Here is a 17102-nt window from a genome sequence, read left to right as displayed (position 1 = left end):
AAGAATCTAAGCAAGAGGGCCATTTATAGTCACCAACCATCCCGGTTTGCCTAAGATGGAGGGATTTCCAGGAACATCGGACAATCGGTGCTAAAACCGGGAGACTCCCAGGCAAACCGGCATGATTTGGTCACGCTTGTGCCATGTCAGGCACCATCCTACAGAAGGAAGCTTCAGCCTGATCCCACAGGTGAGCTCAGGAGCGTAACTTATGCCCCAGAGTTGTCTCAACCTGAGGCAAGGAGGGTGGGCTTTCTTTTTTTTTTTCCTTAAAGATTTTATTTATTAAAAAGATAGATAGAGAGAGAGAGAACACGAGCAAGGGGAGGGGCTGAGAGAGAATCCCAAGCGGGCTCCACACTGAGAGCCGATGCAGGGCTCGATCTCAGGATCCTGAGATCATGACTTGAGCCAAAATCAAGAATCAGATGCTTAACCAACTGAGCCACCCACGTGCCCCCGAAGGTGGGCTTTCATCCTTTGAACCAGTCGTTGGTCAAGGGCAGCAAGGGGAGGTAGGGTGGTAAATCCCCTGGCACTTTGGTAGGAAAAGCAGCTGGGTAGCCAGAGGGCTGTCTTCTGAGGAAGAGCTGCAAGTGCTGTTAAAAGCCCATTGAAATGGGGAGAGGGAGCAAAAGCTATAAAAAGGAGTCCTAGGATGGCACCTGGGTAGAGCACCGGCCTTGTCCGCTGCCTCCTGCCAAAGAAAAAGGAAACAAAATGCTTTTCCCTCGTGCTCTTGCTGAACCAGTTTGAGTCAATGCGCCCTGCTGCCTTAGTTTGCAAGGGCTGCCATAACAAAGTACCACAAACTGGGTGGCTTTGAACAACAGAAATTTATTGTTTACAGTTCTGGAGACTAGAAGTCCAAAATCAAGATGGTGGCAGGGCCCACGCTCTCTCTGAAGCCTCTAGGAGAGGATCCTCCTTGTCTGTCTCCACAGCCCCAGGCTTCCAGGGCTTGTGGCTGCATCCCTCCAGTCTCTGCCTCCATGTTCTTGTCTTTATGCCTGTGTTTCTTTATACAAATGCCCCTCTTCACAGGAGGACATCAGTCACGTTAATGTAGGCCCACCCTAATCCAGCACGACCTCATCTTAACTCATTACATCTGTGAAGACCCTCCTAAGTAAGGTTACATTCTGAGGTTCTGGCTGAGAATGAATTTTGGGAGGATACTATTCTACCTAATACACTTGCCATAGAAGGAATGGCGGGCACGGACCATAGCATGTATTAGAAACCACCCTATTATAGTAAACTGTGGGGACTCAGAGAGAGAACTCTTACAGCAGATAATTCTCTTTCATTCAGCATAAACGAAAATGAAGGGTCAGATCTGACATGTGCTTAAGGCGGTTCTTCTTCACTTTATGGGAAAAGTTAGCACACTGTCACTACAAATCCAGTTTGAAGAAAGGCTCTGTATTAATGCAAACTATGATTGCATTTGGTTTTTATAGTGAAAACATATCTTAACAATAACTGTTCCCTGCTAGAAGATGTTTCTGGAGAGGCTTTATTCTGTTGGAAAAATATAGGATTTAAACATTTTATGGTGTGTCAGAGATGTTTTATTAACACCAAAGGGAAAAATTTGAGTCTTACAAAGTAGGTTCAGTATTGTTCTTATGCAGAAACTCATTTAAATGACAGAGAGCGCTGAAACTTTGTTAAATCTTAGTGGGAGTAAGAGTTTTAAAAAGTCTTTGGGAAAGTCCGATAGTGCAGAAGTTGTTCAGTTAATTTGTAAGTAGGCCTATTTTCTTTCAAGATAAAGCCAGGAGATTTATTGTAAATTTAAGAAGCCCTGAAGTTTCCAAGGCCATAATTAATCTATTTCCCCATTCTTCAACTGAGAATAACTTACATGTTCAAGAAAACATAATTTTGTCCTTGACTGTAAAATTGCTCCATAAACTATTGATGGTAATGATTTTAACATTGTTCTAAGTGAATATTTAGACTGAACTGGGTTTGTTAATCACCTTCTTCCTCTGGTTTTAAGATTTATGTAAAAGCCAATGAGTGATTTAGTATTGAAAGCTGAGCTGTGAGTAAAGAATTTCTCTTTGTATTCTCAGTCATGGCCCAGTGCATGCAAGGTTGGGTGATTTTCTAATTTCCAAACCTCTCTGTTGGTTCTCGAAGTACTTATTGATTCCTTCTGTAAGAATGATTATATGTAGGGAGTATAAAACCTGCTCTCTAGAGGGAAGGCTAAATTTTCAGGGCAGGAGGCACACGGGGTAATGGCCAAGTCTCTTCATTTATGTTTACTAGTATGAATGGTCACAACATTAGTTACTAAATTAGCAAAGCTTTATTAATTACCTTCTCCAAATCCTGATAAAAAAAGCTCCAGAACTTATGGCTATTTGAGGGTGCTAAAATGTCTGCAGCCATCATCATCAGCGTCATGCGTAGTTTCTTTCGAGAATTTTGTAATGAGAGAAGGAACTACAGTAGACACTCGTGTGCAAATAGACACAGTTTCAAATGAATGAACCTGAACATACCTGTGGCAGGATGAGGTTCCTGGGAGTAGACTCTGAGACAGAGTTTGGTGTGCAGGATGTTTATTAGGGCATGCCCTTGAGATCAACATCTTTGGAAGGGAAGGGAAGGAAGCAGGAGTGGGCAGAGGAAGAAGCCGAGCCGTAGTGCAGGCCCAACAACAGCCTCATCTGACCTTGCAGAGACTTCTAGATCCGAGATGGCCATTTAGAGCTGTTCCAAGTTGGGAGGAGGGAGTCAAGTTTCCATCCCCTCCTGTCAATCAGTCATTGAATGTAGGCCGCCCCAGAAGGGGATGCGACCTTGGATGAGTCAGCTCTCTGCAGCTGAGGCAGTGCCCAAAGAGGGTTGGCGGCTGAAAGCCATCTTCTGGCAGCACGCCTAGCAGCTGGGGGAATGAGTCCTTTATTCACGAAGGGGGGGATATGAATGGCATATCACAGGGTGCACCACAATGCTCCACTGAGCATTTATAAAACCCGACTTATAATAAATGCTAAGAATTCAAGAAAATGAGAAGGATAGAGGAAGGTGAGAATAACTGTGGTGTTTAGACTGACAAGACCTCCATATGGAGGGTCCAGAGGTGAGGCTGGGCTAGAGGTTTGACAAAAGAAGAGCTGACATGTTCCAACAAAGACACGCAGGAGGAGACAGGGGGAGGTGTTCAAGGGTGAAAGGCTGAGATGGCAGAAAAGGGCAAGACATGTACGGCGATAACAATAAGATTGGCTTTCCTGCAGCAAGATGTTGAGAAGAATTAAAAGAGACAGAAACCCGGAATGTTGGCAGGGGGAGAGACTCTTAATCAGCTTTGACTTAAGGAACAAGTGGTAAACATTGCAGGCTTCAGAGAAAACAATCCTTGCTGCTGTGTACAGAACAGGTTGGAGGGTGGGGAGGGAGGCAGCGGGGCTACCGGGGGGTCTGGAATAGCTTGGGGGGGGGGCTTTAGTGCCCCCTAACGTCCCCTCACCTAGAGTTGAGACTAGGCCAAGCAAGTAAGGCTCCTCTGGTGTGCCATTTGTGCTCGCAAAGACTCTGACAGGCCTGCTTAAACCCTGTGTCCCAGGCACCTGGTGTGCTTCACCCAAGCGCCGACCCTGCTCTCACCAAACCATCCCAAACAAATATATTTGAGCAAAACCAGCGTACTTGTGGTGTAAATGCCATTTCAAAGCACGCGCCCTGCACTCAGAATGCTGCCACGTGGCCTGTGAGTATTTAGCTGGGGTGCTTGGGGAAGGTTCTTCTGAGAGGGAGACATTTGAGCTGAGACCTGAAAGCATTATCCACAGGAAGTGAGTGGAGCAAAGCATTCCAGACAAAAAAGCATTAAAAAAAACTAACAGACTCTTAATTTCAGGAAACAATCTGAGGGTTGCTGGAGTGGAGGGGGGTGGGAGGGATGGGGTGGCGGGGTGATGGACAATGGGGAGGGTATGTGCTACGGTGAGCGCGGTGAATTGTGTAAGACTGATGAATCACAGACGGGTACCCCTGAAACAAATAATACATTATATGTTAATAAAAAAATAAAAAGAGAAACAAGTTACAAAAAAAATAAATAAATCTTAAAAACAAGAACAAAACAAAACAAAACAAAAAACCCACACAGCTCGTGGAAAGATGGAGACAAAACTGCATCGGCTTGTAGAATTATGTATATAATCCTTTTACGCTATTAGAGGAAGGAGAAGAGGCACTACAGAGAGCTGGAAAGCACTACGCCCTGTTTATCTTGCTAATTAAAGAGGTCAAGGATAATAAGAGAAAGATGGGGCAGCTGGTTACCTTGTTAAATTCCCAAAAGCACTATGAAGGTTTGGAATTCTATTTTTTTTTTTAAGATTTTATTTATTTATTTGAGAGAGAGAGAATGAGAGACAGAGAGCACGAGAGGGAGGAGGGTCAGAGGGAGAAGCAGACTCCCTGCCGAGCAGGGAGCCCGATGCGGGACTCGATCCTGGGACTCCAGGATCATGACCTGAGCCGAAGGCAGTCGCTTAACCAACTGAGCCACCCAGGCGCCCCGAAGGTTGGGAATTCTAGATGTAAATATCGTATTCTACTGAAGGCGGCTGAGCTACAACTTGAAGGACAGCGAGAATACTGTTGAGAGTAAAATAATGCATATATAAGACAGCCTAATACAAAACAATTGCCTAAATAATAGTTGAATTCTTCCCTCTGCAGGGTTATGAGCCAGATCCCAGTGTGACCAAGTTGGCAGAGCAATATGCCAAGGAGGTATGCTCCTTTTATGTAAACTTAGAATGGCTTTTCTCTGTCCCATGAAGTGGTTTAACTGGCATGCTTGTGTATGCTAGAACGGCACCAAGCTGTCGCTGACGAATGATCCACTGGAAGCGGCTCGTGGAGGCAATGTATTAATTACAGACACGTGGATAAGCATGGGACAAGAAGAGGAGAAGAAAAAGCGGCTCCAGGCTTTCCAAGGTTACCAGGTTACAATGAAGGTACAAATTGATGCCTCTCTGAAGGTTCATTAATTCCATTCATACAGGGCCGAACCATCTAATCACTCGTTCACTTTGGGGACAGCCGACTGTCCTTTCCTTCCCTATAAAGGACTCGCTGACTGCATCCTCCAGGGATTTCTCTCCTCCTGAAGCTTAGCTATGTCCTTTGGAAAGACACTTTTGTCCTGGATGCAGGAATTTGCAACCCGGGTGGAAGGGAGAAGCAAGCTTTTCCCTCTCACGGCAATGGAGGCATGGAGGCATTGGAGTGCTTTGCTCAGTGTGTATCTAGAGACACTGCTACTTTTGTTGCATGCAGTTTCTTCTGATTTCTCCTCTAAGAAAAGCTGCATAATTATGTTCTTCAGGCTAGTCCTTGCCTCTAGTTGTTAAGGACTCTCAAGTCCGGTTTAGCTTTGCTTACTGCTTCCAGGGCATTCATTCCCAGGGGAATCCCATCTACTCTGATGCCTTTCATTAAGATCCGAAGCAATGCTTCTTAGTGTTGAGCCTGCCTCCGGATTGCCTGGAGCTGTTAATACACAGCCGGCAGGACCCCACTCCCCTGGGGTTCAGAATTAATAGGTCAGAGGTGGGACCCAAGAACTGCAATGCTGCTGCTCCCGGGTCACACTTGGAGAACGGCTCTTCTGGAGGAATACTCTACCAGGCAAGTGTACATTGGGATTTTGTCAGCAGAGCAGCTAGTCTGTTTTGGTGGAGAAAGGGATTGAGCAAACACAATAGATATTTCATTGATAAAGCAATATATAAATACAAGCTCCTTATTTATCCATGTCAATAGAATGAAGTTTGGAAAATAAAAAGTGAAAGTGTCTTTCCTTCATCCCTTCAACAGTGACTATTCCCAGAGGGAGCCACTGTTCAACAATTTGATGCATCTCTTTGCAGACCTTTTCCATGTATTTATATATGCCTTCACATACACACACACAACTATTGATTGCTCATAAATGGCATATTAGACATATTATTCTGACTTACATTTCCCACTTAACAAATCTTAGATTTTCTTGTCCATTTATTTAGATACTTTTCATTCCTTTAAATGGTTGCATAGAATTCCAAAGTCTGGGTGGACTATGTTTTATGTTGATAAATTAGGCTATTTCCAGTGATCCCAATTACAAACAATGCTGCAATGAAGATCCTTATACATATTTCTTTGTGCAAGTATTATTGGAGAATAGATCTCTGGAAAAATAATTTCTGGGTAAAGTGGTATATACTTTTTAAAATAGATAAATGCTGCTAAATAGCCATCCAAAAAGAATTGATAATTTATACTCTCTCCACACTCTTTCTATTCTGTTATTTACATTTTTAATTTTTAAAATCTGTATCTCATGCATTTTAAATTTTGCATTTCCTTGATTACTAGTGAAGCTAAACATCTTTTCATGTTTACTGGCCATTTCCATCTGTTTTTCTATAAAATGCTATCCTATCCTTTGCCCATTTTCTATTTTTTTGCCATTATTGGCTATAGGAATTATTTATACATTATGGCTAATCCCTTGTCATATATGTGGCAAATACGTTCATGGAGACATTCTAAACTCCTTGTGGTTTATCTCGTACTTGCCTTGACCAACCTTACGCATTTTTGTGGTGCTGGGACTGCAGGCTTGAAGGACATTCATCTCACTGATGTATGACTGACTCAAATGTTACTCCTTTCCCATGTTACTTTGCCACTATTTTAGAAATTCAGAAGGTTCTGAACCTCGAACAAGTATGGGAAGTAAAACAAAATTTTAGTACAAAGGCAGTAATTTTGAGGTAAGAAATTATGAGGGAATGCAGTTTTGAATCTGTAAGTGAACAATGGAAATGGATGGAAAAATGTAGCTTTTAGGACTAATGGCTGGAGAAAATTGAAACTGTTAGGACTTTTGCATTAAGAAGGAAACCTCTGGTGCATAGTGCCCATAATCCTGTTTAGTGCACTCCTATCTCAGCACGCTCTCTTTCAAAAGTGTTTTAATTAGTGATGAAGTGTGCTTCAACCACTAAAAACCGTAACTTGGAGATAAGCTCAAAATATAACATAATCCCATAAAAGTGACTTTTAAAATATATTGGGGCATAATGGGTGACTTTTGCTATCAGCCACAAATTGTACCGATAGAACTCTTTACTGAAATGTCCACAATCCCTCTAGACAGAGAACCAGAAAACTGAGTTAGTGGTTTAATTTGGAGTAATGATCTCCCAAATCAAAAAAATGCTATAAAATTCCATAAGTTGAAAGTACCATTTACGTTTCCCTTTGGTGCCTTGAATTTATTATTTTTTTTATTTTATTTTTTTTAAAGATTTTATTTATTTATTTGAGAGAGAGAGAATGAGAGAGAGCAAGCACATGAGAGGGGGGAGGGTCAGAGGGAGAAGCAGACTCCCCGCCGAGCAGGGAGCCCGATGCGGGACTCGATCCCGGGACTCCAGGATCATGACCTGAGCCGAAGGCAGTCGCCCAACCAACTGAGCCACCCAGGCGCCCCGGTGCCTTGAATTTAAACCACCACTCTGCCTCATCTCTCCCTTTGCATTTGGTCTCTGACTCCACACCATATGTGTGTTTAAATATTGAAGAAGACAAATGTGATAGCCGCATATGCTAGTCAAAACAGTCTCATCCCATCTCTTCTTTAGACTGCTAAAGTTGCTGCCTCTGACTGGACATTTTTACACTGCTTGCCCAGAAAGCCAGAAGAAGTGGATGATGAAGTGTTTTATTCTCCACGATCACTAGTATTCCCAGAGGCTGAAAACAGGAAGTGGACAATCATGGTAAGCAAGAAATGGGGAATGGAGACTAAGAAGGGGTTCTCTGTGTGACCCTAACTTAGTCATTCATACCTTTTGGTAAATAATAAGCAACTGAGATTATCCACCTACATGACTTGCTCATATGGCATCTATTATTTTCCCAGAAAGTTCATAATAGATTATTACTGCTTATTAGTATTTATATTATGTTTTTAATGGTGTAAAATTGATCTCCTTCCAAATATATCTATTCTATTATTATTTTTTAGAGAGAGAGAGAGAGCAGGGGGGAGGGGCAGAGGGAGAGGGAGGGAGAGAGAGAATCCCAAGCAGGCTTCACACTGGGCTCAATCTCATGACCCTGAGATCATGACCTGAGCTGAAATCAAGAGTCGGGTACTCAACCAAATGAGCCACCCAGATGCCTCCAAATATATCTATTTTAATAAAAATTCTGACTGCTCTTGATCAGTCTGAACGCCAGCCACCATTGCCTGCCAACCATTATACTGTATAATTCTTATTTTACAATCCCCTTGTTAATGTTTATAGAGGTCCCTAATTCAGTGCCTGGCACAAAATGAGTGTTCAAAGAAATTGTATTTCCTTTCTCTTCTCTTCCTTTCATGACTTACCTAGCTCATTGTTTTGGTTCTCTACTTGACTTTGGCTTATAGATATATCTGTTTTAGGTATTGAACATTTTGAGAACTGCAACAAATCTTAAAAAATACTGGTCCCCTTAACATAAGTTTCACCTTCATCACTGCTATTCTAGGAAATACTAACCTCACATCTGTGTGTTACAATATTCCAAACATCACCTTCTTCTCTAGAAAACTGATATTCAAGTGCCATAATTTAGTACCACTGTTTTTTCATTTTTAGTTGATTTAACTGATCTCAATTTTTGTACCAGCTGGAGTCTTACTGGAAAACAGAGTCCACTCTAGGAAAGATAAAAAGATAATATAGGAATTTATTAAAAGACATTTAGCAGTGCCCAGAATCTCTGGGGAAAGAAGGTGCAGCAAATCATTCTTGGATACCACATATTCAGAAATACAGGCAGGACAATCGCCCAACAACATTGTGGTTCTTTAATAGCCAAACACCACTGACACAGCTACCCAAAGCCTGGTACCTAAGACCCTTGAAACTAAATGCCAGATACCCCATTATCGCTGCCCCAGCAAAACCAGATACCCCCACCTGCAAATAGACCAGAAGATCTAATCTCCCAGAGGATGGCTTCCACTGCACATTGTTCACTTATGGCTCTAAGACTTGAGTAGATACATTTGAGTGGCATGTCTGCACCTTAGCTTCTGGGAAATGTAGTTTATAGCTTGCAACTTCTGGAGTACAGAAAACCGAGCTGGAAAAGACTCTGGTAATTTTTTTTTATCTAATGGGAATACATTTTATCTAAATGGGAATAGATAGGGTTATTGTGAGCATTAAAATAATACATGTAGAGCATTTAGTATGGTATCTAATATACTGTAAATATTATTACAATTATTATCACTGACATCATCTTCATTGTTGACCTAATACAGTGACCAGCAGGGGTTTGAGCTCCACTATGGCTGCTTAAAAGCCAATCATGATTCCCTTTTCAAAGGAAAGTTATGTGTCAGGCCTAAATTTGTCATATCTAATAAGAGGGATGGGTTTTTTTTTTTACTGTGCTTTCCAGCTTGCCACCTCAGGACACTAGCTTTGGTCAAAATGGCAACTGCCACGTTACCTAGACCAGTGCTTCTAAAGCTTCAAATGTCTATTTGAATCACGTAGGGATCTTGTTAAAGTGCAGACCCAGTAGGCCCGAGATGGGGCCCAAGAGCCAGCATTTCTTTTTTTTTTTCAAAGATTTTATTTTATTTATTTGAGAGAGAGAGAATGAGAGACAGAGAGCATGAGAGGGAGGAGGGTCAGAGGGAGAAGCAGACTCCCTGCCAAGCAGGGAGCCTAATGCGGGACTCGATCCTGGGACTCCAGGATCATGACCTGAGCCGAGGGCAGTCGCTTAACCAACTGAGCCACCCAGGCACCTGAGCCAGCATTTCTAACAAGCACCTAGATAATGCAGATGCTGCTGTCCTGCAGACCACAGTTTGAATAGCAAAGATCTAGATGACAAAAAAGAGAATGTGAGCTCTCCAACCATATACCTCAGGAAGAGGCATGGCAAAAAATTTTCCTCAAGCTCTATTCTTTCTCAGAAAACGATTGAAGTTACAAAGATGAATCAACCTAAATCTGTTAAAATATGACCTTTGTAGAAATCCAGTGGGGAAAAATTAAAAGAAATGTTGCCAAAATATCATTTATGGAGATGCTCTGCGCTTCCGAATTTTTGAAGAGCTTATTAAACAACATCTTTAAATTGAATTTACTTTATTTTTTAAAGATTTTATTTATTTACTTGTCAGAGAGAGAGACAGAGAGAGAGCACAAGCAGGGGGAGTGGCAGGCAGAGGGAGAAGCAGACTCCCCGCTGAGCAAGGAACCCGATGTGGGACTCGATCCCAGGAGGAGGAGTCCCTAAGGAGGAGCTTAGGGATCATGACCCGAGCCTAAGGCAGAGGCTTAACCCACTGAGCCACCCAGGCGTCCCTTGAGTTTACTTTAAAAAATTAAATACATCATGTATTCACATTGTTGATATGCTTACAAGGATATATATATATATATATGTGTGTGTATATGTATATATGTACATAGATACACATACACACGTACATACACAAAGTGAAATTTTATGCCCACCTATTTTCCATCTGTCTAAGCCCTACCACCATCTCTCCATACCCCACCTTCCTGAAGTGCCCACTATTATTAGGGGAAAATATACTTTAAAGCAAACAAGAGGCATAGCGATGTTAAAGTGAAGGTAGAGCATCTAAAATAGAAAGAATACTTGCCTGCGAGCGAGGAGACCTGTACCCTAGCTGCATGCTTTACATACTGCTTACTTTATATACTTTATATAGTGTTTAATGCTAGTCAGCTGTGCCATCTTGGATAGGTATTACCTCTCTGGTCCTGGTTTCCTCACAAATAAGATAAACAGGTCAAGCCATATCGATGGCAAATGATTTTTTTCATAGGTCCTCAATCTCACCAACAGGCTACTGAAGTCCTATGTTCTGGAAGAGAGGAGGTGACACACATGTGTCTGAGCTAGACGACTGGAGGTCCCACTGAGTGAAGTTCATGTTGGCAATCATACACTATGCATCTACTGGGTGCCAGTCCCTCTGCCAGGCATTGGAGATTTAAAAAAAAAAAACGAATAGTATGCAGTCCCCACTCAGCCTGTACAAGTCATAGGAATATGACATTTTCAAGAGAGATGAGACCCTAGAGATTGGCTAAATTCCTATTTCACGTGCAAAGAAATGATTCTTACGTAGCTTATTTAGAATGGCGTTTAGGCTCAACACTACTGAGATAGATTTATCTGGGATGTTCTAAAGTCACAGTATCTGTTTTCCTCTAGAACTTCCCTATCCAATGCAATAGCTACTAGCCACGTGTGGCTATTTCTATTTAAATTTAAACTAATTAAAATATAATACAATGTACGAGTGAATTCCTCAGACATGCTAAGCACATTTTAAGTGCTCAATAGCCACACTTGGCTGGTGGCTACATTATTTGTATTTGACAGCAGAGACATAGAACATTTTGATAATTGCACAATGTTCTACTGGACAGGACTACTGTCTAGAGAATGATTTCCACACACAATTTCATTTAAAATCAGATGGAAAAAGAAAGGAAAAATATAATCTAGCCTCAAGTTCTAACATATCCATAATGACTGATAATGATGGCAAGTATATAACTAAATTGGGTGGGGCTTGTTCTAAAAGCATATAACATTTTTAAAGCAAATGCATACTCTTTCAGTACTTAGAGGAGCTTTTCAAGGCCTCCATGTTGGGTGAGTTCTAGCTATGCTTGTCAGAACACTCTAGTAATCATATCATTCTCTCCATAGAGCACAGGCTTTTGGATCCCTTTTTTTTTGTTTTTTAAATATACCCTCTCCTCCCCACAGAGGTTGCTTTTGCATTTTTCAATAATTAGTAAGGTTGTAGGACTCATAAAATGTCAAGTACCTTTCTTCCTTTGCCTACAATTTTTACTGTGAACCTAAAGTAACCTAAAGGGACCCTGCAAAAGAGCTGATACTTCAAAGCACTGCTATCAGGATGATCCTTAGATAATACAAGACCACTGCAAATCTAATTCACAGTATTTGAGTCCTTTATTTCTCTCCAAGTTAGGGGTGCCAGATCAAATACAAGATACCCAGTTAAACTGGAATTTTAGATAAACAACAAATAATTTTTTAGTATAGGTATGTCCCATGCAATATTTGGAGCATACTTATAGTTTTGTTTTTTTTTTTTAAATGTTGCTTTCTGAAATGCCAATTTAACTGTCTGTATTTATTGATTTAACCAAGTCTGGCAACTCTACTCCAAGTTGACTTTCTAAGATTTAACATTTGAAAATAAATTTGACACATGCAATGACCATTAAAAATAAAACAAAACCTGAGATGTGATCCTAGAAACCCATAAAGAAGCTAAAATATTTTACCTGGGAGATGTTCTTATCCCTGAGTTTGGCCTTCCTAGTTTCTTCTTGTCATTCAGATTTCAAATGCCATTCCTTTAACAAGGCCTTCCCTGGCCACCCACTCTTAAGAGGTTCTCCAGCCTCCTTTATCCCATTTTTAATTTTATTTTATTTAAAGATTTTTTATTTATTCATTTGAGAGAGACAGAGAGAGAGAGAGTGAGCAAGCAAGAGCATGAGCGGGGGGGAAGGTGAGAGAGAGAAGGAGAAGCAGACTCCCTGCTGAGCAGGGTGCCTGACGTAGGGCTCAATCCCAGGACCCCAGGATCATGACCTGAGCCAAAAGCAGATGCCCAATCGACTTAGGCACCCAGGTGCCCCTCCATTTTTTATTTTATTTTCTAATGACACTTATCACTACTTGATATTTTCTTGTTTCCTGTCCCCCTACTATAATGAAAACTCCTTCATAAGAGCATCGATCTTGTCTATATTGTTCTTCGTTATACCCGGGATGGTGCATGACACCCTAAATATGTGCTCAAAACATTTTTGTAGCCCAATGGCGATATAGGATATTGGTTGTAGAACACAGACTTTGGAAATCAAGTTAAAATCTGGCTCTCTGTGTGATCTTGAGCAAGTATAAGTCCAGTTTATTCATATGATAATGGAGATAAAAATAGGAACAACTTCGTAAGTTTATGAGGATTAAATGAAGTAAGAGTCATCTGAGCATAGTGGTTCAGGTCTTACGTACAGGCAGATGCAGATCTATCCCCTACTATCACCACTCAGGAAAATACCTACACCTTCCTCTGGATTTTCTCTCTCTTAACAATTCATACAAGTAGGGAAGGATATTAAGTGGTATGATGCACATAAAGCACTCAGTACAGGGCCCAACACATGGTAACTGTTCAATAAATACATTCAATGAATACCTATGAAATATAAGACCTGCATTTCTGATATAGGCTAGGGACACATATACAATATGGTCAAAAGGAGACAGTAAGTACCTGTAAGGCAGTAAAACCACCTCCTAAGGGTGAAGTCAGAGAAACCTGAGTCCAAACCCGGTTGTGCACTATCTGTTGTTTCCAGGATTTTCCCATCTATAAATGATAATAACAGAAGTTACCTTAGAAGCTTATTGCATTAAATGAGATAATGTATAGACATTTCTCTCTAACTTACCTAGCAGCACCTAGCACAGTGCCTGGCAAATATTTCTTAAGGGACCAACACATGATAAGGCACTTAGTCTGGTACATAGTTAAGCATTCAGTAAGCATTTGTTGTGGTGGTTTCTGATATTATTACTATTGTCATTATTGTGGAAGTTGGGAAGAGTAACAGTGCAAATTACCATTTGTGGGTGACAGCCTAATGGGAAGCTATATTCTTGGTTATAAATATTCCTTCATGAGGACCCACATTCAGATAGACATTGTTCACTAGCCCAAACGATTTCCTTTTCTTACTCTACATCTGATTGATTCTAAACTTCTCTAGGTTACAAGTGACCAAACCACAGCATAACATCAGGATGAGAGGGATTATATTTCTCCAAAACCAGCCAATACCTAGGTTTCACTTATGACTGGAAAATCCAGTCATGGCTACCACCATGGTATCTCATTTCACCTCTCTCACCCGCTAGTCCTGGAATGAGGCCTAAGTAAACATGGGGTTTCTGCATTTATTCGGGTCAGCCTGATCCCTCCTGACCTTCCTCTATCCAAATAAAAATAAATATTAATTCAGAACTGTCCCCTTGTCATTTCCTTGGGAAAACACACTTTAATGACAGGCCTTCAAAGTGGCAATCCAGTTCCTCTTCCTTAAGTCCCTAAGCAGACTCTTGCTAATGTTTACCCATTTCTTTCTTTCTTTTTTTCTTTCTTTCTTTCTTTCTTTCTTTCTCTCTCTTTCTTTTCTTTCTTTCTTTCTTCCTTCCTTCCTTCCTTTTTCTTTCTTTCTCTTTCTCTCTCTTTCTCTCTTTCTCTTTCTTTGTTGTGTCATCCCAGGCTGTCATGGTGTCCCTGCTGACAGATTATTCACCTCAGCTTCAGAAACCAAAGTTTTGATGCAGTGATGTTTGTCAAGAGAGAAACAATGTTCTTCAGTAACTGAATGAGTCAATTTATGGAGGAAGAAGAGAATCTAAGAAACAAATCCTGATACACAGTATAGGTGAATGAAATGATATTGCTTTGCCATTGTGGAACCTTCCTGAAGGCCTTAATTGAAGTGCAGATGTACTACGATACATGGCTTGACTTGGTTTAAGCTCTCTAATGCACAATTTCTGAGTTACATTTGGGTATCATATTAATCATCATATACATTTGTTGCAACTAAACATAAAATACTGTGTTCATAATGCATAATGTCTAAGCCATTAAATGTAATCTATGCTTATTACCTTAATAAATTATCACCCGTGCTAATTTATAAGTAAACATTTACCAGCAGTCGGCTGCTGGTAGATCTGTGGGCTGTGTTCATATCCCCCAGGACCAACAAGGAAGCCAAATGATCCATCTTGCTGATGTAGTACAGTTTTCAGGCAAATGAGGTGCACAGACTATTCACTTATGGAGGCAAATGATGAAATTCTCAGAAAACAGCTATAACTGTGCCCAAACTCAAGTTTTTTTTCCAGTCATACGTGGGAAGGAGGATTTTTCAAGAGCACACATCTCTTCTCCGTAATGAACACTTAATGTCAAAAGCCTAAAGAAGGCTTTGTGAACAAGTGGCAAAACCATGGAAACCTAGCTGGGAACATAAGATACATTACAGAGTGGCATTTTCATAGGTTCAAATTCTCCAGCAGGAGCGATTTAATTTTTTCATGTTTGTGCTTATTGTGCATCTACTCACACCACACGCTGAACGTGTCTATAAATCTACTGCTTGCCATATTTTAGTCCATTCTTTCTCTACAATTTTTGTTCAGGATAATAAAAATTTGCATCACTGGATTATTATAATGTAATTAAAGCTACATGCTTTTGTGGGTGACCAAAATTTGTATTGTTGAATTATGATACAAATTAAACATTTTTAGTTAAAATATTAAATAACATAAGTGGAACTTTAAGAAAATAATGTATTTTGCAGAAGACAAAAAAAGTAACCATCTTTACGTTTCACCTCTACTATTAGAAGAATGTTTCCAGGCTGGTTGACAGATATTCTTTAGCAGATACCTATGACTTAAATGAGTAAGAGATGAATTACAAAATAGATTTGCAATGAACATGCAATAAAACATATTTTTAGGGGGGGAAAAGGCTGATAATGTTACAAGAGAAAAATCAGTTTTTCTAGTAAATATCAAAGTTGACTTTCTTGTCTATGATAATTTCTTGGGACCACTTAAGAAAGAAATAATGCAGTTTAAAAGACTATCTTCTTTCAGTAGAGACTATAGAATGATTGAACCAGAAGGTGCCATGTAGACTGTGGAGGCTCTCCCTCAAATTACCTACATACAAAGGACATAATCCTGAATATCCTTCCACTTTCTAAATGGTTGTCCATGGCATGGCACTTAAAACTACCAAAACCAGAATGCAATTAAAAACATATCTCTTTACTGCTTACTCTCTGAACCGAATGGAAGGTATACTTTTCTTCACTCAATCAGAAAGAACTTCTAGTCATTTTCTTGTCATAATGTAGTCACTTTACCTCAAAAATCCTCAAAGTTTTCTTTTTTATATACACACAATTTAATATCTTTCTCAACCCAAAACCCTAGGAATTTATTTGCTTTCTTAACTTTCCATCTTAAGAAGACATTATTTATAATATTAGGAATAAAGAAAACAGGGAAGGAAGATTTAGCCTTAATTTTTCCAAAGCTATTTTTAATCTCCTGTTTCTTTTTATGCTTTCCTCCCTCATCACCCTTCCTATGTATCTACTTCATCAACAAAGATTAACAAAAACTCTAACAATGACCCTTGGGTCTCTGGTGTACATAATAGATCCTACCCACTTAATATAATTAGCCAAAGAGTTCCTTTCTTCCAGGCTTTCTTCATTGCAATATTGGAAGTAAAACATCAAGTAATTACACTGCAATGATTTCAGTGTTGGGGAAGAATTAACAGTTTTTTTCCCAATTATAAGTTTCTAGGAACTTTAGAAAAGTTATTCATTGTCAGCTATTTCTAACGGATATTGCATTAATGATCTGACTGTAGTAAAATCCCCAGGCATATCTGCACAGTTTAGCATGGCAATGCCACGTTAGACCTCCTACACAAGCAAGTGACCCTAGAACCTCAGTTAAAATGGCAGGGGCCCCTTGGTCCAATGCCAAAGTTTCAAGGCAAGTCTCCTCATGTGATAAAAATGAACAAAGAATACATACAGAGAAGGTATATCCAGAATATATTTTGGGGGGGCACCTTTCTGTTTTGGAATCTCTCATCAACATCTAGATTATGGAGGTGGTTGAGGCACATTTTGAGACATGGCACCACTCAGCAATTTTGTAGGATTGATGTCTTTTGATAAATATAAAGGGTTATATCAAAGAATGGAAAACCAGTTCAGTCACAATGATCAGACTCCTACAACTGGGAACCCCATATACTGATATGAAAGTTGTGAAAGGATGCAGAAAATAAGGGATAATGCATATATTCAACACCCTCTGCAAACTATCTGGGATCCTACAAATGTAGC

At 40.3% G+C, this 17102-nt stretch overlaps 1 protein-coding gene across 1 annotated transcript in view; it reads left to right on the top strand.

Moving 5' to 3' along the window:
• OTC (ornithine transcarbamylase) overlaps window positions 1-14848 on the top strand; it is a 61198-nt gene extending 46350 nt beyond the window's left edge. The window contains exons 7-10 of the mRNA XM_006746577.3: window positions 4714-4767; window positions 4848-4997; window positions 7677-7814; window positions 14426-14848. Of these exons, the coding sequence (XP_006746640.1) occupies window positions 4714-4767; window positions 4848-4997; window positions 7677-7814; window positions 14426-14485 (402 nt within the window). The 3' untranslated portion in view covers window positions 14486-14848. The remainder of the gene's footprint in view (window positions 1-4713; window positions 4768-4847; window positions 4998-7676; window positions 7815-14425) is intronic.
• The last annotated feature ends 2254 nt before the right edge of the window (window positions 14849-17102 follow it).

Source organism: Leptonychotes weddellii, chromosome X (genome assembly GCF_054177405.1).
Source record: "Leptonychotes weddellii isolate Sample4059 chromosome X, ASM5417740v2, whole genome shotgun sequence".
NCBI lineage: Eukaryota > Metazoa > Chordata > Mammalia > Carnivora > Phocidae > Leptonychotes > Leptonychotes weddellii.
The sequence above is the reverse complement of the archived record's forward strand: the minus strand, read 5'-3'. Positions and strand labels throughout refer to the sequence as shown.